This window comes from Rhinoderma darwinii, chromosome 7 (genome assembly GCF_050947455.1).
Source record: "Rhinoderma darwinii isolate aRhiDar2 chromosome 7, aRhiDar2.hap1, whole genome shotgun sequence".
In the NCBI taxonomy this organism is placed as follows: domain Eukaryota; kingdom Metazoa; phylum Chordata; class Amphibia; order Anura; family Rhinodermatidae; genus Rhinoderma; species Rhinoderma darwinii.
Window position 1 is genome coordinate 140,074,357 of NC_134693.1, and position 27,252 is coordinate 140,101,608.

At 42.9% G+C, this 27,252-nt stretch overlaps 1 protein-coding gene across 4 annotated transcripts in view; it reads left to right on the forward strand.

The window, feature by feature from the left end:
- RAD18 (RAD18 E3 ubiquitin protein ligase) overlaps positions 1 to 13,586 on the forward strand; it is a 187,668-nt gene extending 174,082 nt beyond the window's left edge. For 3 of the 4 annotated variants that reach the window (XM_075831856.1, XM_075831861.1, XM_075831858.1), the window contains one exon: positions 12,210 to 12,404. In XM_075831856.1, the coding sequence (XP_075687971.1) occupies positions 12,210 to 12,303 (94 nt within the window). In that variant the 3' untranslated portion in view covers positions 12,304 to 12,404. Of the gene's footprint in view, positions 1 to 12,209 lie in introns of all 4 variants that reach the window. The other variant, XM_075831857.1, reaches the window with a different exon arrangement.
- Positions 13,587 to 27,252: the final 13,666 nt, after the last annotated feature.

Genomic DNA, 27,252 nt, shown 5'->3' on the forward strand with positions numbered 1-27,252 from the left:
TTGGATTTTTTCGAAAACAGTCTCCAATGGGGTTCTATTGGCGACGTATACGTCTGACGGAAGGGCTCGAACATGATGTGAACAGAACCCAACCAGTGCAGCCGCCTCACGGAGCAAAAGGTCAATATCAAACATGTGACGTCAAAAAGTCTTAGAAAGGTGGATGCCGGCCAGGAGCGCTAAGAAGTACATACAGGTTTATATAGGGAGACGGACGGAGACATTCCCCACTATACTCCACCTACGGACCTCACAGTATCTGGACTGGAGTATGTATAATGTAGGGCCGAGGATCTCAACCTGTGGTACACCCCAGGGGGTACGTGCCATGTGTCTAGGGGGGTACTCAATGTGCTCATGTTGTGCTTCTAATAGGCCGCACATTGTAAGATCAAAGACTTGGCGGCCCTTTGATGTCATTTAGTTGGGTACGGAGCACTTGGCTTGGAAACTTGGAGAAAAACTGATGTAGAAGATGTCAGTTTGTTGGATTTGTGTGTGTATATAATGTGTTTAGTGCGAGTCTCTCGCCTGTGGTGTCTAGACTCGTTCCGTTACTGCGACCGCTGTGCTTAATTTATGCCTCCGCCATACAGATCATTTTATATATTTTACAGAGCAAACTCGTAACGTGTTCTCCCCGGCCGCACACCCAGCCTGGCACGTGCCATGATGATACCAGACAGATGGAGTAGGTTTTACCTCATGGCTGGATAGAGCGCATTAGAGAGAGGCAATAAATGTGATGGCGTTGCCGTGATATGACAACTGCATGAAATTCAAGTACAGCCAAAGCCCAAAAAATATAAATAAATGGTATTGTGACCGGATTACAGAAGGCGTAGGAGGATCGGTCTCCGTGGATGCCGGTGTTCTGTACTGTGCGGATTTACAGTCCAGCCGCCTCCACGCTCATTCCTTTACTGTAAACAATAGGTGATCCGTAAGAGCGCCAAACATCGCGCCGCTGAATGTACATTAAATGGGAACAGTCAGCACGATCTGGTTTTCTGTATAAGCACATGCATTCAATTCTTGCAGTTTGCCTTGTGGTATAATAATCTGCGCTTACAAAATGCCTCATGTGCAGCACATTACCGTGATAATAACTCGTAGATGACGCGTTTCCGGACTGGGCCGTACACCATCAGGCTTTAGGCTACTTTCACATGAGCGTAACAGATTTTTGCGTGCAAAAAACGCACGTAAATCTGTCCATGTGCGTGTGACATGTGTTTTTCACGCACATTCAAGTGCTTTTTTTTCCAATGTAATTGATTCGTGAAACACGGGGAGCACATGGATGTGCGTCCGTGATTTTCATGCACCCATTGGCTTCAATGGCGACTAGATTCGTGAGAACGCACCAACATACGACGTGCAGTGAGTTTCACGCAACAGACGCTTCGCTGCGTGAAAACTCGTGTGTGAATGGCCGCATTGATAATAATGGGTCCGCGTGCTGTGCGTTGTTTCGATGCACAGCACACGGATGAGAATCACGTTCGTCTGAATGAGCCCTTAGCTTAACTCGTCACCCTCCCCAGTAAGATGAACCCCCCTCAGCCATTCAGCAGCAGTGACCTCGCATGACCCCCTTAGACTTACTAGTCGGACTCCTTGCTACTTAGGGCCAGGTAATTGCTTCCTTGTGAGACCTTTTTAGATCTAGCTGATTGAGTTGTAATCTGATAGGTGCACTTTAAATAGACGCAAGCCGCCTATAAATATTTCCAGAGGTTTAGATGAAGCTCTTCCAGGTCTGTGTCTCGGTAAGGCTAGGGCAACATTTGGAAGCGCGCTGCAATTTTATTTTAAATGAACAGCGACACCATGTCACCGTGGAGCCCTAGCTGTAAACTGTAATCAGTCCCAGGTCTTACCTTTTTATTTTAGTGCAATTATATCCCAGGGTACAGCTGTATTTCTGTTGAAACCGATTTAGGAGAAGTTAGCTACTTCCTCCCTCACTGATGTTACACGAGAGTTTGAGGGTTTTTTTCTCCCTTTTTTAGGTGTTTGGCACATCCCTGATCCCTAAACATTAGGCCACTGACACCATATTTTGGATTCTATGGGCAGAGATTTAGAGACTGCCAGGGAGAGCTGAGAGAGTGAGAGTCGTGGACCCATTGTGGTCTATTCTATATAAGATGGCTGCTATGCTACTGGATCAGCCCTTCTCCATTCATCTGTTACTTATGTATGCAGAAGGCCTTGACTAGAGTAATATTTGGGGTTGTCTGATATATAAAAATAATTTTCAAATACCCTTCTAGGACATTGAGTCAATAGAGGGGGTCCCTTGTTCAGGACCCTTATCTATTAGAGTAGAGAGCGGATATAAAGAGCTTCTCTCCCTGGAGGACCCAGCACATCAGTTTATTACACAGACAGTCCATTCATTTCTTTAAGATCTTTGTAATACTTCGGTTTTCCTGCGGTGGTGCTGCAGGGATATTGAATACTTGCTGTCAGGTTTCCCTACAGATTACAGCTAATTGTTAAAGGTTTTAGCAGTAGATCGTTGAGGGTCTCCGCAGCAAGACATCATGCGATCAATTTATTGTTATTGTACTGATTAAAAAAAAGCCTTTAAAGGAAATGTGTTGCCAGAAAATGATATTCTTTCTTTAAATCAAGTATTTATGTTGAACATATTTTTGTAAGACTTTTTAGTTATGTTTTTTTTCCCCTGTCACTATCTATATTTAAAAATAATCATTAAATCTTGCCGTTTTCTCTCTGGACACTGCCCCTCATGACAGCCTGACCCTTCCTGTTCTGTAGAGATCAATTATCAGAATTATCTCATTATCATCACCAAAGCCAGGACTATACTGATAGGTAACACCTATATATAGATAACACAGGATCCACCATTCATAATAGACTGACCCTTCCTGTTCTGTAGTGATCACTTCTCAGCAGTCATTATCACCAGAGGCAGGATTACAGTGACAGGTTATATATATATATATATATATATATATATATATATATATATATATATATATACTGCCCCCTATAATCATGTAGAGAAACCAGAATAAAAAAATCTACAATCGGAAAATAACTATTGGTTAAAAAAAGAGAATTTGTATCAGTATCTGGTTTTAATTAGTAAAATAGATAAATTAAGGTGATCCATTCTCTAGAATTTATGTTTTCTTGTACGTAGCCTTGGCTGATGACGGACTGTCAGTCTTGCTCAGTGTAGAGCCCCTTGAAGACATTTTCTAAAAGGATTGGGTCTTGGATCGCTGCTCATGTCTCGTTCGATGTTCCTACTAATTACTGAGCTGGTTGCCGACTATAATATTTACCGTTCTCCATGTACAAGCCGACATCCAGTGACTGCTCGCAGCGTGCTCGTTCCATTAGCCGCAGGGCGATGTTTGTGTGACTATAGCGCCCCGGGATCATCCTCCGGGATGTGCCTGTACTCACCCGTATAAACACGTAGGGTCACGAAGTGTGGATGCTTATATCCCTGCAGGAGGTAAGGGGCAGCCAGGCTTCTCCGACATGACTTAGGGGAAACATTAACAACTGGTCAAAATAATCCAGTAAAGCCAATTGTTATTTCCTTTTATATCGGTCAACCTGATGGCCCATAATTTTAGATAGATGAGCATGGAGTCCTTCTACAGAACTGGCTGCTGAATGTCACCGAATAAAGACCAGCCCGTGTAATTGTAACAAACACACAGCTCTACAATTATCTACATCTACACATAGGTTCTTTGACAGGCAGCAGAACAATTAGTGACTATTATGAGTGTAATGGTGAGAGCTGCTCGCATCTGGGGCTTTGGCCCTTTGTACTTATGTAATGGAGGGGACGGCTCAGGTATTGTGCGCAACACTGTCACAGGCCTGTAATTATCAGCTGTGAACATTCGCTCTATTTACCGATCCTGCGTTCGTTCCTCCAGGATCTCTGATCCGTCTTCTAATGTTGATGTGCAATGTTCCTGCTGAGCACCAGCGCCCCAACTACCCCATCAATAGGGCGACGGTGACTCGCCAACGAGTAATAATATCTGGACTCTGTCCGGCGTGTGCATTATAAATCTAAGGGCCACAATAAAATCTTGACATCATTGAGACTTATAAATACATTAACAACCGTTTTTTGTCCTGAACGCCATATTTATGAAGCTCCCGAATCGCTGTATATACATGACGCTGGATGAAGTAATCCTTCATTCTTTACACTGCTGGCTGCATCCATTGTGAAAAAGCAGAAACAATATTAATATTACACACTGACATCTTATATTATGACTGAACATATACTATAGAGCGGGCTCTGCATATGTTTCCAGTCTACTCTATAATCCGTAGCGTTGTTTTTTCCTGGGGTTCCGTTTTTATCATGTGTTTCCATTAAGTGAGTTTTCTAGAAGGATAACTTCGAGATACTTTAGCTGTAGGGAAATCTGAATTTTCTGCTCTCTCCTGGCTTCGTATTAGCCTAGAAATCAAATCCTATATCCCCCTGTCCCAGAGAGCAGCGAGATTTCACTGACGATCTAGCGTGTTTGGACATGGCTGGTGTTACACTCGGCAGCCCTCAAGATCTGGAGTTTTTCTTTGGAATATTTACTTCCGTTCCTCTTAGTTTCCTTTTATTCTCGGAAAGTGATAAAAAACGCGATCTGTCCGGGATTACAATGTATGACCAATATCGGACAGGAGGGCACATCCCGCAGAATACAAAGATGTTGATGTCTTCCTGTATTTCCATCATAACCTCGGCCATTATTATTATTTTTATAATAACCCAAAGTAGCAATGAACCTCAGTGACTGGGAGATCTGCTCTATTGGCAGCGTCTGATGGGGATGTCCACTGCTCTGTCCCATGTTGTGACTCCGTCCCGTGATCACATCACAACTTAAGACCAGACGATCTACTGTTGGGTTAGTCAAACTCTCATGCTGGTATAGTGCGAAGAAACCTACGTCTGAGATCTCCTGTTGTGTGTGGATCTTCTGACATCTCTTGCGGTTGTGCGGGGCCCTTCTGATGTCTCCTGTGGTTTTGTTGGAACCTTCTTCTGATGTTTCCTGTGGTTGTGGTTGGACCCTTCTTCTGATGTCTCCTGTGGTTGTGTGGGCCCCTTCTTCTGATGTCTCCTGTGGTTGTGTGGGGCCCATCTTCTGATGTTTCCTGTGGTTGTGTGAGGCCCATCTTCTGATGTCTCCTGTGGTTGTGTGGGGCCCATCTTCTCATGTCTCCTGTGGTTGTGTGGGCCCCTTCTGATGTCTCCTCTGGTTGTGTGGGGCCCTTCTTCTGATGTCTCCTCTGGTTGTGTGGGGCCCTTCTTCTGATGTCTCCTCTGGTTGTGTGGGGCCCTTCTTCTGATGTCTCCTCTGGTTGTGTGGGGCCCTTCTTCTGATGTCTCCTCTGGTTGTGTGGGGCCCTTCTTCTGATGTCTCCTCTGGTTGTGTGGGGCCCTTCTTCTGATGTCTCCTGTGGTTGTGTGGGGCCCTTCTTCTGATGTCTCCTCTGGTTGTGTGGGGCCCTTCTTCTGATGTCTCCTCTGGTTGTGTGGGGCTCTTCTTCTGTTGTCTCCTGTATTTGTGTGGGGCCCTTCTTCTGATGTCTCCTCTGGTTGTGTGGGGCTCTTCTTCTGTGGTCTCCTGTGGTTGTGTGGGGCTCTTCTTCTGTGGTTGTGTGGGGCTCTTCTGTGGTTGTGTGGGGCCCTTCTTCTGACGTCTCCTGTGGTTGTGTGGGGCTCTTCTTCTGTGGTCTCCTGTGGTTGTGTGGGGCTCTTCTTCTGTGGTCTCCTGTGGTTGTGTGGGGCCCTTCTTCTGACGTCTCCTGTGGTTGTGTGGGGCCCTTCTGTTGTCTCCTGTGATTGTGTGGGGCCCTTATTCTGGTGCGTCGTGTTCTTACACTTTCTCATGATGGCTTATATTGTACTTGGGACCTTTCATCTATACCATCCTCTATCCTGATCCTGGGGTCCTTCTTCCGCTGTGTTCTCGGTCCTCCATTCATAGTCCGCCGTCCTGCCTCTGACTTCTGATTGTCATGGTTATTGCGGGAGAAGCTTGCGCTAATGTCTTATTAGCGTTATATGGCGTGTGTCACTTATAATAAGGGGCTGTAAGTAACAGTAGCCAGTCCTGGGGTCAGGGGTCGAATAGCAGGAGTGCGACCTGTCACTGAGCCGCCCCTGGCTTTAATGTTCTGTCCTTTGTTTCTCGTCTATTGTGGAGACAATATTCAGTGACTGTAAAGCAGGTGGGTAAGTGACGGCATTGATTGAGGACGCTTAGACTGGCAGCAATGACTAACAAGTGTCCTTTCCCTCCTACACAAAGCAGTGGGAGTAGGCGCTCACCCCTAGTGCCCCTCAATAATGGCTCACGGATATTACACCGCACATTATGAACCAAGTATTAACCCCTCGTTCTAGACAATAGAGGCCAGTCCTATTCGCCTGTAGGTGATCCATCAGCCGTGACAGCTTGTCCTTAACCCCTGCACTTGATTGAATGACATAGTAGACATTGTATATTATAGCAAGCGTTGACCCATCAAGGAGTTCCAATACATTTATTTTATTTTTTTTGTTTGTTAAAGATCATTTTCAAATAAAATAAAGATTGATGAGTTATGGATAGCCGTCGTCCAGCAACATCTCTTGCGTATTCTTGCCGAAGGACATTGAAAATGAGCATGCCCTGCAGCCCCCATTCTGGATGGGAGGGGATTTTTAATGTCCGACTAGGGGCTCTTGTATGGATTGGTTACCCAATTTCAGCAGTATTCATCTACAGATAATCCTGCCATGGTGTCAACTCAATGATTAGTCATCTATGAGGCTGCCCACCACACTAGGTCTATGGACCGCCAAACCTGAGGCTGTCTATGACTGCTTTCATGAAGTAGACGATTTCTTTAGGTACAAAATTATTTGATCATTAATTTATTAATATAGATTTTTAATGGTGAGAGCTTTCTTTTTCTGGTACAGAGCTCTTTATCCACTGTATAGACACAGATTTTAAAGATAACATGCTGGCTGCCTGTAGCCGCCACTAGGGGGACATTACGAGCTTGCTGCATACTGGAGTATTAATGAGTTAAGTGTATGCAGGAAGCTCCCTCTAGTGGTGACTCAAGGCAGACAAAATTCTTTGTTTTCGATCTATGTCTATGCAAGGGATTTGGAGTTCTGTATAAAAAAAACTAAAGAACAATAAAAACTCCAATCAGTACAGAAACTTTTTAGATTAAAAATCACTTTTTAAATCTGCCTTGTGTATTCCAGACTTGGCTGGGCTCTTTGTTTCTTGGCAGCTCTTGCCCCGACTCCTCAATCACCTGCCAAATTCGTCACTCCCTTGTTAATTACCGTAAACGCTTTTTAGGAATACGCGTGTTACATCTTTTTAGATTTCTTCATCTGATGTTTTTTTTTCAATTGGAGCAGAATTTTATTTATCTTTTTATTATCACCTTTTGCCTCCAGACTTCTAGTTCATCCCCAATGGAGGCAACCTTGCTTGCATTATTAGTACTGCTGGTTCAGTTAATTGGACTTATCTATGACTAATGAGTCTTAAATGCCAGTGCTTAGAATTACAAGGTTCCTGGAGATTCTCCAAATAAGATTAACATCCGGCTTCTCTCCTGGCTATGAAATAGAAGGTCTGACTGAATATAACGGCATTTAAAGGGGTGCTACACTTTGGTGATGGAAGGCAGACTCAAGAGGAGGCTTCGTTCGCGTCAGGGTCCCGTTCTGGCGTTCCATCGGAGCTTTCCGTCAGAACGGAACCCTGACTGAAACAAACAGAAACCATAGGTTTCCATTTGCATCACCATTGATTTCAATGGTGACGGATCCGATGGAACGCCAGAACGGGACCCTGACGCAGATGTGAACGAAGCCTTACTGGTATGAAAGTTACTTCTGTCCCAATTGCTACCGCTTAGATATCATTTGAACCCAAGTATGCCAAATTTCACCTGATTGAGTAATAGTGCTCTATTGTCTATGACTAAATATTGAAATGAACATCTCTACAAGGAAAGGTGTCTTTAAAGGATATTTACAAGTTTTTGCAACACATTGGGGTTTTTTTTATTGCTCCAATGCATTAAAAATAAAAGAAACTTGCGATTTAATAATATTTTGTGTGTACAGCGTCAATGCAGACATATGTGTCACCATGGTTACAGACAGTAAAAGAGGAGGCAGATAAAGCGAAAAGTAGATCATGACTGCAGGATCAGACCACACAAAGGGTAGGGCTGGGCAATTAATCGAAAAATTATCGAAATTCAGCGCAATTAATCAACGTCCTCTTGCAAATTTTTGGTTTTATCAATTATTTTCTCCTGGTTGAAACTGTATCTGCATCTTCAGGACGCAGATACAGTTGAATCCAATGGTAGAGCAGGGTCCCTGCCCTGCCATTAACTATGTATTGCTGGATGCGAGGCAGTGATGTCATCGCGCCTGTCTGCGCCGTGCCGCACAGACCAGAGGAGCAGAGGGATCTCCTCCACTCGTCATTGGAACAGGGAGTCGACTGCGCTATTGATTCCGTCTAAAAAAAACGGAAACCTGACGGAACGATGACAAACGGAAACCATTAGCAATGTTTCCGTCACCATTGATATCAATGGTGATGCAAACGGAAGCTGTGGTTTCCGTTTGACTTTTTCCGTTGCGGGGTTCCACGACAGAAACTTCCGACGGAACCCCTTAAAGGAAAGCGAACGCTGATGTGAACAGGCCCTTAGATGTGATTCATGCGCGATCTCCCCTGTGGTGATTGGTGGGCGCTCATTTTCTATACCCGACTATGCAGATCACCATTTAAAGGGAAACTGTTTATCTTTCCACATCTAATTCCTAGATCCGCAGGAGCCGACCCTGCTGCGATTTTCAATAGTTTTCTATTACAAAACACAGCAAGAATCTATTTTGACAGCTCATAAATGTTCTCAGAGAAAACCCATATTATTTCCAGCCAACGTGGTTCCAGCTAATTAACAAAATCATCTTAAAAAGTTTGGAAATAGGACGCAACGTCTACTCTTAAAGAATACAGTCTATTGTTCCCTTTTATCAGTCACTTCAGGCTGTGGTGCGGCTGTGACCGTCGTGTAACAGAATACAAAGTCATATTTGTCCAATTGATTTGCCATTCATTTGGGTGATGCGAAATCCTGAAAAAATCTCTCCCGTCTATGAGATGCCCTTACAAACCCAAGTCCCTGGTTGCACCTGCATCCGCCAAGGCGCCCTTCCCCCAATCTCCTAATCAAGAGCCTGTTTGTTTGTCCTCATTGGAGCCCATCCAAAATCTAACAGCCAATCAGATGCACAGAGGGCAGTAACTTCTGTCAACTCACATAAACAAATAGCCCCCCTAATTAGAGGATTGGGGGTCTATTTGGGTGCAGACTTGTTTGTTGGGGCATCTCCTAGATAGTGACCGATGCCCAACGCTGTTGAAGTCAGATGTTCCATTATTCCTTCAGGTATACGATATAACATTACACGTATGGACGTAACATCCCACTGACCCTCCGGAATCTGTCGCTCATCAATTGTTCTCTGATCCCGGGTTCTCGAGTATAAATGGCGCCGGAGCATTGGAATGACGCAATGATGGAAAATGTTGTGGTCGAGGAATAATGATGCTGATCTGGGCCTGGATGTGTCGGACACCCTACCCCAATTTTAATAATATCTGTGTGCTCCGTCTGGAGTCTTTTTGGAAGTTCCCTTCTGGAATGAATACCCAGACTGTGGACTGTGCAGTGTAGCCAGCGGATGTCCGCACTGGAGCAGCGTTGAGATTGGAGGTTTTGGCTTTGCGTTCTATTCTGGCCCCGTTAGCACAACTGGGATAAATTCTGGCTGAAAAGAGTCATGTTCCAGGATCCAGGCTCAGCTCAGATCCAGCAACAGCTGCCAGAAAATATTTTTATAATTACAGACTCCCAGCTCCCCCAGGGATCTTTCATGAAATCTTTGATCTTGTGCAGTGTGAAGACTGTAAAATCATATTACATAATACTTGTAGATCTCTTATGTAGAATAAGGAATGTGTGCTGCTCCACTCCTGTAATATAGTATGCTGTATGTGTAGATCTCATACAGAATACAGACTGTTCTCTTACAATGCAATATCGTTTGTGATACATCAGATGTTCAGTGTGTGGTGAAAAGATGATACTTCCCAGAATGAAAATCAACTTTGCTGTATGCAGACACTCAACAAATAGGGGATGCTTGTGGATTTCAGCTCTGAAGCTGCAGAATTGTGAATGTAGCTCTAGGAGAGTAAAATACAGAATAACTTAGTACACATGACCACCAGCAGGATAAGTAATGTAATGTATGCACACAGTAACTCTACCAGCAGAATAGTGAGTGCAGCTCTGGAGTATAATACAGGATGTAACTCAAGATCAGTACAGGATAAGTAATGTAATGTATGTACACAGTGACTCCACCAGCAGAATAGTGAGTGCAGCTCTGGAGTATAATACAGGATGTAACTCAGGATCAGTACAGGATAAGTAATGTAATGTATGTACACAGTGACTCCACCAGCAGAATAGTGAGTGCAGCTCTGGAGTATAATACAGGATATAACTCAGGGTCAGTACAGGATAAGTAATGTAATGTATGTACACAGTGACTCCACCAGCAGAATAGTGAGTGCAGCTCTGGAGTATAATACAGGATGTAACTCAGGATAAGTAATGTATGTACACAGTGACTCCACCAGCAGAATAATGAGTGCAGCTCTGGAGTATAATACAGGATGTAACTCAGGATCAGTACAGGATAAGTAATGTAATGTATGTACACAGTGACTCCACCAGCAGAATAGTGAGTGCAGCTCTGGAGTATAATACAAGATGTAACTGAGGATCAGTGCAGGATAAGTAATGTATGTACACAGTGACTCCACCAGCAGAATAGTGAGTATAGCTCTGGAGTATAATACAGGATGTAACTCAGGATCAGTACAGGATAAGTAATGTAATGTATGTACACAGTAACTCTACCAGCAGAATAGTGAGTGCAGCTCTGGAGTATAATACAGGATGTAACTCAGGATCAGTGCAGGATAAGTAATGTATGTACAGTGACTCCACCAGCAGAATAGTGAGTGCAGCTCTGGAGTATAATACAGGATGTAACTCAGGATCAGTGCAGGATAAGTAATGTAATGTATGTACAGTGACTCCACCAGCAGAATAGTGAGTGCAGCTCTGGAGTATAATACAGGATGTAACTCAGGATCAGTACAGGATAAGTAATGTAATGTATGTACACAGTGACTCCACCAGCAGAATAGTGAGTGCAGCTCTGGAGTATAATACAGGATGTAACTCAGGATAAGTAATGTATGTACACAGTGACTCCACCAGCAGAATAATGAGTGCAGCTCTGGAGTATAATACAGGATGTAACTCAGGATCAGTACAGGATAAGTAATGTAATGTATGTACACAGTGAATCCACCAGCAGAATAGTGAGTGCAGCTCTGCAGTATAATACAGGATGTAACTCAGGATCAGTGCAGGATAAGTAATGTAATGTATGTACAGTGACTCCACCAGCAGAATAGTGAGTGCAGCTCTGGAGTATAATACAGGATGTAACTCAGGATCAGTACAGGATAAGTAATGTAATGTATGTACACAGTGACTCCACCAGCAGAATAATGAGTGCAGCTCTGGAGTATAATACAGGATATAACTCAGGATCAGTACAGGATAAGTAATGTAATGTATGTACACAGTGACTCCACCAGCAGAATAATGAGTGCAGCTCTGGAGTATAATACAGGAAGTAACTCAGGATCAGTACAGGATAAGTAATGTAATGTATGTACACAGTGAATCCACCAGCAGAATAGTGAGTGCAGCTCTGCAGTATAATACCGGCTGTAACTCAGGATCAGTACAGGATAAGTCATGTATGTACACAGTTAGTGCAGCTAACCATAAAATTCTTAAAGTGACAGTGCTTTATTTCAAATTTATAAAACGGGATCTTATGGCTGAAAACATGACTAGAAATATAATGCTTTGCAGCTCTGTAACACTGGAGACCGGATGCTTCATACGATGTGTGAATATGGGTCTGCATTAATGTCCTGCGTTTCTAAGTATCACTGTTAACACCCATGACTCTGATTTTGTGTCTGCAGCCGTCAGTCAGGACCCAGAGGGAAAAGAAAAGTCTCCTCCACAGAAACGCCATCTAAGCCACAAACATCCAGGAACAAGAGGCAGCGGAAGTAATGCGTTTATTTCTCCCCGAGAGGACGAGTTAAAAGAGATGAAGAAGCTGAACATGGACGACATCCGTCCTACAGAAAGGGCTCTGAAGCCGGAAGATGAGTTTGGAAAATTTCCACCTAAAATGAATAAAACTCCAGAAAAATCATCTATTCTGTCAACTTATCAGTTCTACTCAACTGTGCCTGGGGACGCTGGGTGACCTCCAATATGGCTTCCATTATAGCTCTAATGGGTTTGTTCACCCAGCTTTCCAAGACTCCTGAGCAGGTAATGTGCCTCTTTTTCAGTGACACATCCCCTTTTCCCATGTCCTCATTACTATGCAGATTTGCCATGCAGGAGACTGGGAAAGTTGAAGAATGACCATTGTGAAGCTGTTATTGCAGCCATATGTCACCCAGCCTTCCCAGGAACAGATACGACTCTCCATAGAATATTTGACCAAGATGATTGGGATGATTCAAGGACTTATTTGCTGGGATTTGTTTTTGTATATATAGAAAATCCTCTTTATAACTCACACTATTGCTTATCTTTCCTAGAAAAGCCTATGGTGTAGCAGGGACGTTACATAAAATGTGCCAAAACCAACCAGACTTTAATCTTGTGGGGTAGGGGGATGTCTGGGGAGCTCCAGGGATGAAGATAATCGGATTTTAAGCTGATCATGGACCATGTCCCGGGACTGTGGCCTCCGCTATGTACATTACACACCTTTTAATGTCAATGTAGAGCAAACTGTTTGTTCTTTTAAGGTCCTTTTACACCGGCCAATATGGGCCTTGAAAAACGAGCGCCGATCGAGACAGCTCGTTGATAGGCGCTCGTTTGCTCCTTTCACAAGGATCAATGATCGGTTATGTATGTATTACTATGATCGCTCGTCCCTGTGCATTTCCATCATGTCCTTACACAAGGAGATGTGCTGCCGACAACGATTAAATGTATCCTTGCATAAAAGATGCGATCTACCGATGAACGAGCGTTTCCTCGTTAGATTTGTATGTTTTTGTTTTTTTTGTGCCATTATTTGGAGGGGAGGGGGGTGTGGGGGCTTAATGTGGGCCTGTGTAGCTGCCGTCTGATCAGAGCAAACTTAGCCCTGTCAGTTATTTATGTCTTTTGAGGTCATTTTATGTTTATGAAGAGTCTATTATAGATTATTTTATCATAAATGTGTTTTGTGCTTTTCATAATTAGCTGGTTGCACTACCAAGTTTGTCCTCTATACAATCAGGCTTCACCCAATGAATAAAACTTTCCTATTTGCTGCTTTCACTAGACCAGCATGTACGTCTTTCATTTTTGGGAATTTTCTATGCTCCTTCACCGTCCCACCAAAGATGAAAACTTGTCTGTGCTCCCGACTTCTTCTGTGCTCCCGACTTCTTCTGTGCTCCCGACTTCTTCTGTGCTCCCGACTTCTTCTGTGCTCCCGACTTCTTCTGTGCTCCCGACTTCTTCTGTGCTCCCGACTTCTTCTGTGCTCCCGGCTTCTTCTGTGCTCCTGGCTTCTGTGCTCCCGGCTTCTTCTGTGCTCCCGGCTTCTTCTGTGCTCCCGGCTTCTTCTGTGCTCCCGGCTTCTTCTGTGCTCCCGACTTCTTCTGTGCTCCCGACTTCTTCTGTGCTCCCGGCTTCTTCTGTGCAGGCTCTTGTACGCTCAGCTGTTTGTGCTCCACTTCTCCTGCCTTCACTTTCCGGGGCAGGAATTAAGTCCATAAGAAATCCAGATGTTTTTGTGGATTACAATTTCTGTGCGGAGATTCAACGAGGAGGGAGGATTGGCGTCTCGCTACGGCTGTGCAGCGTTTCCGGGATCCATCCCCTTTCTTAAAGAGGCTCTGTCACCAGATTTTGCAACCCCTATCTGCTATTGCAGCAGATCGGCGCTGCAATGTAGATTACAGTAACGTTTTTATTTTTAAAAAACGAGCATTTTTGGCCAAGTTATGACCATTTTTGTAGTTATGCAAATGAGGCTTGCAAAAGTCCAAGTGGGTGTGTTTAAAAGTAAAAGTCCAAGTGGGTGTGTATTATGTGCGTACATCGGGGCGTTTTTAATACTTTCACTAGCTGGGCGCTGTGAAGAGAAGTAACATCCTCTTCTCTTCAGAACGCCCAGCTTCTGACAGTGCAGATCTGTGACGTCACTCACAGGTCCTGCATCGTGACGGCCACATCGGCACCAGAGGCTACAGTTGATTCTGCAGCAGCATCAGCGTTTGCAGGTAAGTCAATCTTACCTGCAAACGCTGATGCTGCTGCAGAATCAACTGTAGCCTCTGGTGCCGATGTGGCCGTCACGATGCAGGACCTGTGAGTGACGTCACAGATCTGCACTGTCAGAAGCTGGGCGTTCTGAAGAGAAGAGGATGTTACTTCTCTTCACAGCGCCCAGCTAGTGAAAGTATTAAAAACGCCCCGATGTACGCACATAATACACACCCACTTGGACTTTTACTTTTAAACACACCCACTTGGACTTTTGCAAGCCTCATTTGCATAACTACAAAAATGGTCATAACTTGGCCAAAAATGCTCGTTTTTTTAAAATAAAAACGTTACTGTAATCTACATTGCAGCGCCTATCTGCTGCAATAGCAGATAGGGGTTGCAAAATCTGGTGACAGAGCCTCTTTAAGCACGCGTAGTGAATCCCACCCCCAGTTTATATAGTTGTAGAATGAATATGTTACTTATTACTTCTAAAAGTATAAAGATAAGAGTAAGATAACATATACTTTGAGGATCAAGGTGTACAACGTATATTATTTCAGGAATTTCAATAGTACCGGTTTCCATCTTTAATATTTAATGATTATCTTTATATTCGGCTCCTCCAAAAAGAAGTCTACGGGATCTACACATAAGAATCCACTAATCCCAAAGTTCTTAATGGCTATGTATACCTTTGAAGACTTTTATAGTGTCTCATGCAACTTTGTAATTGTTTTTATTAACTTTTTTAATTACTTTTTCCGATACAGCTTCTAGGTATCCTGTATACAGAGCAGCTGTATCTTGCGCTGAATCCGGCACGTCAGCGGGACTGACGGCTTTGGTGACAGCGGGTCCGGCATGTCTCTGACTTTCACGAACTTAGATGTAATCTATAACAGGTGGATCCTGCATGTCAGATAAACACTGGACCCGCTTTCACCGAAGCCACGAGTCCCGCTGATGTGACCGTTTCAGGTTTCAGCACAAGATACGGCTTCTACGTATCCAGGATATATAGAAGCTGTATCCGAAATAGTAGATTTTTTATCAAAAACAATTACAAAGTTGCATTAAACACTATAATACATTATTTTAGAGAAGAAAAAAAAAGTCTTCAACGGTTTACATAGCCTTTAAAGGGATTTTCCACTTTCTGACAACTGATGACCTATTCACCAGATAGATCATCGGTTAATGATCGGTGCGTGTCCGACACCCAGACCCCACACCGATCCACCACTCCGGCTGCCTCCGTGCATCGGATGTTATGCAGGGAATGCAGTAATTGGAGCCGGAAGCAGATGGCTCTGTCCAGTACATAGTGGCCGTTCCGCAGAACTGCAGCTCAGCTGCTATTCTTTGACCGAAGCCATCTGATTCCGGCAATATCGTCCGGTGGCAGCCGTAGTGGTGGATCAGAGCGGGTGTCGGACACACACCGATCAATACTGATGAGCTATCCGGTGGACAGGTCATCCGTTGTCACAACGTGGAAAACCCCCTTTAATCAAGTATGTCATTTTTAACGTATTTCTATAACATATTTCCGTTCTCTAAATGCTATTATTCCACTCTAGAATACGCACCATTTCGATTGATGTGACAATTTTTAGATGTCCGCAATATAATGTAGGGAATCTCTGGGAAGAAACATGTAATATTAATTAAAGATGGAAACCGGTACTATTGAAATTCCTTAAATAATATACGTTGTATACCTTCATCTATATGTCCTCTGTATCAAAGTATATTCTTTCTTACCCTTATCTCTATACTTTTAGAAGTAATATGTAACGTATTCCATCTACGAATATATAAACTGCTGGTGGGATCCACTACGCGTGCTTGAGAAAGGAGGCGGACCCCCGAAACGTTGCAGCGGCGTAGCAAGACGCCAATCCTCCCTCCTCGTGTAGTCTCCGTACAGAAACCATAATCCACTGGAAAACAAACATTTGGATTTCTTATGGATTTTGGCACCATGGGTGATGTCGAAATTTAAAATTATATTTGCACAGAAAATTGAGGTTGCAACGTGCTTTCTTCCATTGTTTTGCTGTCTTGTGAGAATCAGAAGCTTCTCGTTTAGCACTTCTAAACCCAAGTTTCCATTATTCAAATCGGGTCAAACGATCTATTACGATCACTGTCTGTCATTGTCGGCCATATTGGATTCTATAGGGTTGCTTGTTCTGTCACCCGGTCACCCTGACAGTTCTCCCATCTCTCCGTTCTCCCTGACAGTCATACACTGCATAAGATTGTCAGGGAGAACTGAGAGATGGAAGAACGGTCAGGGTGACCGGGTGACAGAACAAGCAAGCCTATAGAATCCAATATGGCCGACCATGACAGACAAGTCTGACAGTGATAGAAATACCAGCCCAGAGAGTTGACTTCTCGCTTGCAAGCTTGTTCCATGGTGATTTTTATTTTATTTTTTGTATTAATAGGAAAGCTTGGAAGTAGCTGGATTCTCCTGCTTGGGTTTCAATAGAAATGAATTTAGCTGCAGCCTGGGAAATGACCGCATGAAAAGAAGAGTGAGACGCAGGGTTTATTATACACGACAATGGGAACAAAAAACGATTCATAGTGCATTGAAAAATGTAATTTTAGCTGCTTGCAAATGATTGCTCATAGTTTTATCTTTTCAAGCTCTTTATCCGGCTCATCCCAATAATCAGCTTAGGCATTTATTGAGAAATATATCACACCGCGGCCTAATATTGACACAATGATTCACTTTACACCTGCCGCAGAGTTTTATAAAATGGGGGAGGGGCACTTTGTTCTTACGTGAACCTTTCCGCTCCGAAAACCGTAAGCTTTTATCTATATTCCTCCCATAGATTAGCGTCTGTCCCTGAATGATACATCCTGCCCGACCAGTACAATAACTCCAGAGGACGCGCCAAACTCTTTATAGGAAGATTAGACTTCACCTTGACATAATGTAATTTGTCAGGAAAATCCCTTAACGAGAACGGTATGTGCAGCCGCCACCAAGCGCTAACCCCATCAATGGTCTGGTTTATTCCCCTCTGTATCGACGATGAGCCCGACTTCTAAAAAAAACTGCTCCGTCAGGCTTGAAAGGGATAATAAATTCCTTATAAATATGGTACGATCGCCTCAAGCAACTCTCCGCTGCAGATTTCTCCTTCCAATGTAACTTGATGTTTGAAACCTACAGCACGAGTGGACGCTTGTCACCTTAGATGCCCCCTACAGGCGGCTGCGCGTATTAGGATGCCGTCAACGATCAAGCAATCAACCCCAATGTTAAATCAATATTAACACAGTATGCAGTAAGCTCATCAGCTCCCTCTAGTGGTGTCTACAGGCAGGCAGCGTGTTCTTTTCTAAATCTATGGCTGTGCAGGGGATTTGGAGCTCTGTATCAGAAAAAACAGCGCTGACCTTTATAAAGATATATTAAGAAATTAATCCGTGCAGAATTTTGAACTTATTGAGAAAATGGTGTTGAGGCTGGACATTTAGTTTAAACCTGAGATCTGTTCTGTCCATTTTGTTGTGCAGTTGAATACAATCTATTGCTTCCTGTTATCAGGCTGGGGAGATGCTGTTCTTCAATGGGATGACTGACCGCAATGTAAAGAATTACAATTTATCGCTTATCTCCAGTGCTAAATACCTCCAGAGACATTACATCATATGTGACTGATATCAGCCGCTCCTCCTATATCACTCCAGCACTATTATATCCTCCAGAGACATTACATCATATATGTGACTGATATCAGCCGCTCCTCTTATATCACTCCAGTACTATTATATCCTCCAGAGACATTACATCATATATGTGACTGATATCAGCCGCTCCTCCTATAACACTCCAGTACTATTATATCCTCCAGAGACATTACATCATATGTGACTGATATCAGCCGCTCCTCTTATATCACTCCAGCACTATTATATCCTCCAGAGACATTACATCATATGTGACTGATATCAGCCGCTCCTCTTATATCACTCCAGCACTATTATATCCTCCAGAGACATTACATCATATATGTGACTGATATCAGCCGCTCCTCTTATATCACTCCAGTACTATTATATCCTCCAGAGACATTACATCATATGTGACTGATATCAGCCGCTCCTCTTATATCACTCCAGTACTATTATATCCTCCAGAGACATTACATCATATGTGTGACTGATATCAGCCGCTCCTCTTATATCACTCCAGCACTATTATATCCTCCAGAGACATTACATCATATGTGACTGATATCAGCCGCTCCTCTTATATCACTCCAGCACTATTATATCCTCCAGAGACATTACATCATATGTGACTGATATCAGCCGCTCCTCTTATATCACTCCAGCACTATTATATCCTCCAGAGACACTACATCATATGTGACTGATATCAGCCGCTCCTCTTATAACACTCCAGCACTATTATATCCCCCAGAGACATTACATCATATGTGTGACTGATATCAGCCGCTCCTCTTATATCACTCCAGCACTATTATATCCTCCAGAGACATTACATCATATGTGACTGATATCAGCCACTCCTCTTATATCACTCCAGTACTATTATATCCTCCAGAGACATTACATCATATGTGATTGATATCAGCCGCTCCTCTTATATCACTCCAGCACTATTATATCCTCCAGAGACATTACATCTTATGTGTGACTGATATCAGCCACTCCTCTTATATCACTCCAGTACTATTATATCCTCCAGACATTACATCATATGTGTGACTGATATCAGCCGCTCCTCATATCACTCCAGTACTATTATATCCTCCAGAGACATTACATCATATGTGTGACTGATATCAGCCGCTCCTCTTATATCACTCCAGCACTATTATATCCTCCAGAGACATTACATCATATATGTGACTGATATCAGCCGCTCCTCTTATATCACTCCAGTACTATTATATCCTCCAGAGACATTACATCATATGTGACTGATATCAGCCGCTCCTCTTATATCACTCCAGCACTATTATATCCTCCAGAGACATTACATCATATGTGACTGATATCAGCCGCTCCTCTTATATCACTCCAGTACTATTATATCCTCCAGAGACATTACATCATATATGTGACTGATATCAGCCGCTCCTCTTATATCACTCCAGTACTATTATATCCTCCAGAGACATTACATCCTCCAGAGACATTACATCATATGTGACTGATATCAGCCGCTCCTCTTATAACACTCCAGCACTATTATATCCCCCAGAGACATTACATCATATGTGTGACTGATATCAGCCGCTCCTCATATCACTCCAGTACTATTATATCCTCCAGAGACATTACATCATATGTGTGACTGATATCAACCGCTCCTCTTATATCACTCCAGCACTATTATATCCTCCAGAGACATTACATCATATTTGTGACTGATATCAGCCGCTCCTCTTATAACACTCCAGTACTATTATATCCTCCAGAGACATTACATCATATGTGTGACTGATATCAGCCGCTCCTCTTATAACACTCCAGTACTATTATATCCTCCAGAGACATTACATCATATGTGTGACTGATATCAGCCGTTCCTCTTATTACACTCCAGCACTATTATATCCTCCAGAGACATTACATCATATGTGACTGATATCAGCAGCTCCTCTTATAACACTCCAGCACTATTATATCCTCCAGAGACATTACATCATATGTGTGACTGATATCAGCCGCTCCTCTTATAACACTCCAGTACTATTATATCCTCCAGAGACATTACATCATATGTGTGATATCAGCCGCTCCTCTTATAACACTCCAGTATTATTATATCCTCCAGAGACATTACATCATATGTGTGACTGATATCAGCCGCTCCTCTTATATCACTCCAGTACTATTATATCCTCCAGAGACATTACATCATATGTGTGACTGATATCAGCCGCTCCTCTTATATCACTCCAGTACTATTATATCCTCCAGAGACATTACATCATATGTGTGACTGATATCAGCGGCTCCTCTTATAACACTCCAGCACTATTATATCCTCCAGACATTACATCATATGTGTGACTGATATCAGCCGCTCCCCTTATATCACTCCAGTACTATTATATCCTATAGAGACATTACATCATATGTGTGACTGATATCAGCCGCTCCTCTTATATCACTCCAGTACTATTATATCCTCCAGAGACATTACATCATATGTGACTGATATTAGCCGCTCCTCTTATATCACTCCAGTACTATTATATCCTCCAGAGACATTACATCATATGTGTGACTGATATCAGCCGCTCCTCTTATATCACTCCAGTACTATTATATCCTCCAGAGACATTACATCATATGTGACTGATATCAGCCGCTCCTCTTATAACACTCCAGTACTATTATATCCTCCAGAGACATTACATCATATATGACTGATATCAGCCACTCCTCTTATATCACTCCAGCACTATTATATCCTCCAGAGACATTACATCATATGTGACTGATATCAGCCGCTCCTCTTATATCACTCCAGTACTATTATATCCTCCAGAGACATTACATCATGTGTGACTGATATCAGCCGCTCCTCTTATATCACTCCTGCACTATTATATCCTCCAGAGACATTACATCATATGTGACTGATATCAGCCGCTCCTCTTATATCACTCCAGTACTATTATATCCTCCAGAGACATTACATCATATGTGTGACTGATATCAGCCGCTCCTCTTATATCACTCCAGCACTATTATATCCTCCAGACATTACATCATATGTGTGACTGATATCAGCCGCTCCTCTTATAACACTCCAGTACTATTATATCCTCCAGAGACATTACATCATATGTGTGACTGATATCAGCGGCTCCTCTTATATCACTCCAGCACTATTATATCCTCCAGAGACATTACATCATATGTGTGACTGATATCAGCCGCTCCTCTTATATCACTCCAGCACTATTATATCCTCCAGAGACATTACATCATATGTGTGACTGATATCAGCCGCTCCTCTTATATCACTCCAGTACTATTATATCCTCCAGAGACATTACATCATATGTGTGACTGATATCAGCGGCTCCTCTTATAACACTCCAGCACTATTATATCCTCCAGACATTACATCATATGTGTGACTGATATCAGCCGCTCCCCTTATATCACTCCAGTACTATTATATCCTATAGAGACATTACATCATATGTGTGACTGATATCAGCCGCTCCTCTTATATCACTCCAGCACTATTATATCCTCCAGAGACATTACATCATATATGTGACTGATATCAGCCGCCCCTCTTATATCACTCCAGTACTATTATATCCTCCAGAGACATTACATCATATGTGTGACTGATATCAGCCGCTCCTCTTATAACACTCCAGTACTATTATATCCACCAGAGACATTACATCATATGTGTGACTGATATCAGCCGCTCCTCTTATATCACTCCAGCACTATTATATCCTCCAGAGACATTACATCATATGTGTGACTGATATCAGCCGCTCCTCTTATATCACTCCAGTACTATTATATCCTCCAGAGACATTACATCATATATGTGACTGATATCAGCCGCTCCTCTTATATCACTCCAGTACTATTATATCCTCCAGAGACATTACATCATATGTGACTGATATCAGCCGCTCCTCTTATATCACTCCAGTACTATTATATCCACCAGAGACATTACATCATATGTGTGACTGATATCAGCCGCTCCTCTTATATCACTCCAGCACTATTATATCCTCCAGAGACATTACATCATATGTGTGACTGATATCAGCCGCTCCTCTTATAACACTCCAGTACTATTATATCCTCCAGAGACATTACATCATATGTGTGACTGATATCAGCGGCTCCTCTTATATCACTCCAGCACTATTATATCCTCCAGAGACATTACATCATATGTGTGACTGATATCAGCCGCTCCTCTTATAACACTCCAGTATTATTATATCCTCCAGAGACATTACATCATATGTGTGACTGATATCAGCCGCTCCTCTTATATCACTCCAGTACTATTATATCCTCCAGAGACATTACATCATATGTGTGACTGATATCAGCCGCTCCTCTTATATCACTCCAGTACTATTATATCCTCCAGAGACATTACATCATATGTGTGACTGATATCAGCGGCTCCTCTTATAACACTCCAGCACTATTATATCCTCCAGACATTACATCATATGTGTGACTGATATCAGCCGCTCCCCTTATATCACTCCAGTACTATTATATCCTATAGAGACATTACATCATATGTGTGACTGATATCAGCCGCTCCTCTTATATCACTCCAGTACTATTATATCCTCCAGAGACATTACATCATATGTGACTGATATTAGCCGCTCCTCTTATATCACTCCAGTACTATTATATCCTCCAGAGACATTACATCATATGTGTGACTGATATCAGCCGCTCCTCTTATATCACTCCAGTACTATTATATCCTCCAGAGACATTACATCATATGTGACTGATATCAGCCGCTCCTCTTATAACACTCCAGTACTATTATATCCTCCAGAGACATTACATCATATATGACTGATATCAGCCACTCCTCTTATATCACTCCAGCACTATTATATCCTCCAGAGACATTACATCATATGTGACTGATATCAGCCGCTCCTCTTATATCACTCCAGTACTATTATATCCTCCAGAGACATTACATCATGTGTGACTGATATCAGCCGCTCCTCTTATATCACTCCTGCACTATTATATCCTCCAGAGACATTACATCATATGTGACTGATATCAGCCGCTCCTCTTATATCACTCCAGTACTATTATATCCTCCAGAGACATTACATCATATGTGTGACTGATATCAGCCGCTCCTCTTATATCACTCCAGCACTATTATATCCTCCAGACATTACATCATATGTGTGACTGATATCAGCCGCTCCTCTTATAACACTCCAGTACTATTATATCCTCCAGAGACATTACATCATATGTGTGACTGATATCAGCGGCTCCTCTTATATCACTCCAGCACTATTATATCCTCCAGAGACATTACATCATATGTGTGACTGATATCAGCCGCTCCTCTTATATCACTCCAGCACTATTATATCCTCCAGAGACATTACATCATATGTGTGACTGATATCAGCCGCTCCTCTTATATCACTCCAGTACTATTATATCCTCCAGAGACATTACATCATATGTGTGACTGATATCAGCGGCTCCTCTTATAACACTCCAGCACTATTATATCCTCCAGACATTACATCATATGTGTGACTGATATCAGCCGCTCCCCTTATATCACTCCAGTACTATTATATCCTATAGAGACATTACATCATATGTGTGACTGATATCAGCCGCTCCTCTTATATCACTCCAGCACTATTATATCCTCCAGAGACATTACATCATATATGTGACTGATATCAGCCGCCCCTCTTATATCACTCCAGTACTATTATATCCTCCAGAGACATTACATCATATGTGTGACTGATATCAGCCGCTCCTCTTATAACACTCCAGTACTATTATATCCACCAGAGACATTACATCATATGTGTGACTGATATCAGCCGCTCCTCTTATATCACTCCAGCACTATTATATCCTCCAGAGACATTACATCATATGTGTGACTGATATCAGCCGCTCCTCTTATATCACTCCAGTACTATTATATCCTCCAGAGACATTACATCATATATGTGACTGATATCAGCCGCTCCTCTTATATCACTCCAGTACTATTATATCCTCCAGAGACATTACATCATATGTGACTGATATCAGCCGCTCCTCTTATATCACTCCAGTACTATTATATCCACCAGAGACATTACATCATATGTGTGACTGATATCAGCCGCTCCTCTTATATCACTCCAGCACTATTATATCCTCCAGAGACATTACATCATATGTGACTGATATCAGCCGCTCCTCTTATATCCAGTACTATTATATCCTCTAGAGACATTACATCATATGTGACTGATATCAGCCGCTCCTCTTATATCACTCCAGCACTATTATATCCACCAGAGACATTACATCGTGTGTGACTGATATCAGCCGCTCCTCTTATAACACTCCAGTACTATTATATCCTCCAGAGACATTACATCATATGTGACTGATATCAGCCGCTCCACTTATATCACTCCAGTACTATTATATCCTCCAGACATTACATCATATGTGTGACTGATATCAGCTGCTCCTCTTATAATGCTCCTGTGAAATTGTAGGGCGCTCACTTTAGGGTTGTTGGCCCTTTAATTTATCTTTATATTTGTGTCTGTCTTCAGATCTGAATAAGAAAACACTAAAATTTTCTTATCTATCAAATGCAATTAGATGAAATCCTAAACGGAGGCTTTATTATTCCCGCTGTTCTTCAAACAAATGGAAATAATCTCTTCTAAGAGTCTCCGTCCGGCCGCGGGCAGGATGATGTAGTGCCAATCAGAGACAGTGCTGTCTCCGCAAAGGGTGGTCTCTGTGTAATCCTGATTTGTATGAGCACCAAGTATTTGAGTCCTATTTTAATGGATGTTAGGATGCTCCGGTCAGGCTGGGTGGAGTAGTTCTGATTGAGATAGCAAATGTAAACAACAGTCTTAAAGGGAGACTCCAGCAGACATGAAATCAATCCCATCCACTGCTAACCTTTCTCAGATTAGAACAGTGTTCTTTTATTTCTCCCATACCGTCTCTATCTAGCTATTTAGAAGAGAATAATCCGGCTTCTGTCCGCTATCTAGATTGTTAAAATTGCTGTCTACAGGCAGGTGCTCTGCAAACCAAATGCCCCATGATGCCTTGCCAAGACAACACATAAAAAGGTGTGACCAGATCACATTAGAAGCCATAGTCACATAGATCACTTCAAATTGTGAGCAGGTTGCTGGAGAGGAAAAGATGCAGGAATAAATTTCAGGAAAAAGCACAGGAGAGGCTATAGACTGTGCCCTGTGCAGCAGCATGCAGCATGTTACAAGCAGTGAGCAATGTCTAATCCACTGTAGGGAGGAGCAGAGATGACTGGTTGGCAATAGCCTTACAGTATCTACATGAAGGAGGAGATTGTGACGCAGAAGACTACACAGGCCTAGGCAGATTTGTAGTTGGCACCCAGCACATTCTTAATTTTTTTATGTAATGTCCCAGACATATTCTACATCATATTTTATTACTCAAAAACCTACAGGAGACGGCAGACATCATAGGAAACAGTTTTCTTCACTTGAGTTTTCCTTCAAAGTAGTCATTGAGACTTGTCAAGAGATCAGATCAAGATTTCCAAATCAATTTTTACTCCCCATTTGTATGACCTGGATAGGTCTACATCATTGTAAAAAGTGACAGCTATTCATTTGGATAACGTGGTTTCCCTCAGCAATCGGCCAAACGAGCGTTCTTACGAGAGTCCACTCCGTTCCCGATTATTGGCCCGTGCAAACAGGTCAGCGATCACTTGACAATATATATATATATATATATACTCCTCAACATTGAAAATGCAACACCAAGAAGGAAGCATTTTGGAATTGTGGAAATCACAGGATCAATATTCATGCTAATGATATGCAAATGATGAAAAAAAATGGAAACAAACTATTCCAAACATCTTTAATTATTCAGTATCGAGTATGAGCGTCACACGGCGAAATCCACATACTTCCACGGGTTGTCACACTATCAATGAGGTCATCAATGGTTGTCTGAGAAATATTCTGCCACGCTGAATGCACTTGGGCACACACATCAACAAGATTGGCTGCTGGCAGCTCCCAACTAACGGCATCCCAGATGTGCTCGATGGGAGACAAGTCCGGAGACGCTGCAGGGCCCACAGTAGCACGTTCAGGCCACGCAGGCTGCTCACAGTAGCACGAGCAACATGCAGACTGGCATTGTCTTGTTGAAAAACGGCTTCTGGGACACTTTGGAGCAATGGCCGCAGCACTGGTTCCACGACCAAATCAATGTAACGCCGAGGTGTTAGTGTACCTGAAAATGAAGACCAGAGGGGTCCGGCTACTGTACATTATGCCACCCCACACCATAATTCCGGGAGTAGGACCGGTGTGACGTTCCCTTGTGAAGGCCTCTTCATGGCATTGCTTACGTGGTCTCCAGACCAATCTCCGGCTATTATTGCGTCCGAGACAAAAGTGGGACTCATCGCTGAAGAGGATAGACCTCCATTCCAGCCTCTATTGCCGTCTTGCCGTGCACCATGATAGTCTTTGAGAGCGGTGGAGTGTGGTCAGTGGACCACCTGTAACTGGACGTCTGACTCGTAACCCAATGTCGTGCAAACGCCTTCTGATGGTTTGTGTGGACACTGGTTGCCGCCTTAGGCTTGGGATGTGAAGTCCAAATTCACTTGCAGTAGAGAATGGATCACTACGCGCCATCGATTCGATCAGACGATCCGTTCCTGCAGAGGTGCGCCTCCACGCACCTCTTGCTGGTATTCCTGTTTGTTGTCATCCTTCCAACACGCCACGTTGAACAGCGCTGACATCTCGGCCTAGGCACGTAGCGATCTGCCGGAGTGATAAACCAAGGTCTCTCAGTTCAAGGATTGTGTCCTCTCAGTTTACAAGTGGCTATAATTGGCACTTTGACCTACAGGAAGCATCGCACCATCGTCCCGCACCACGCAAT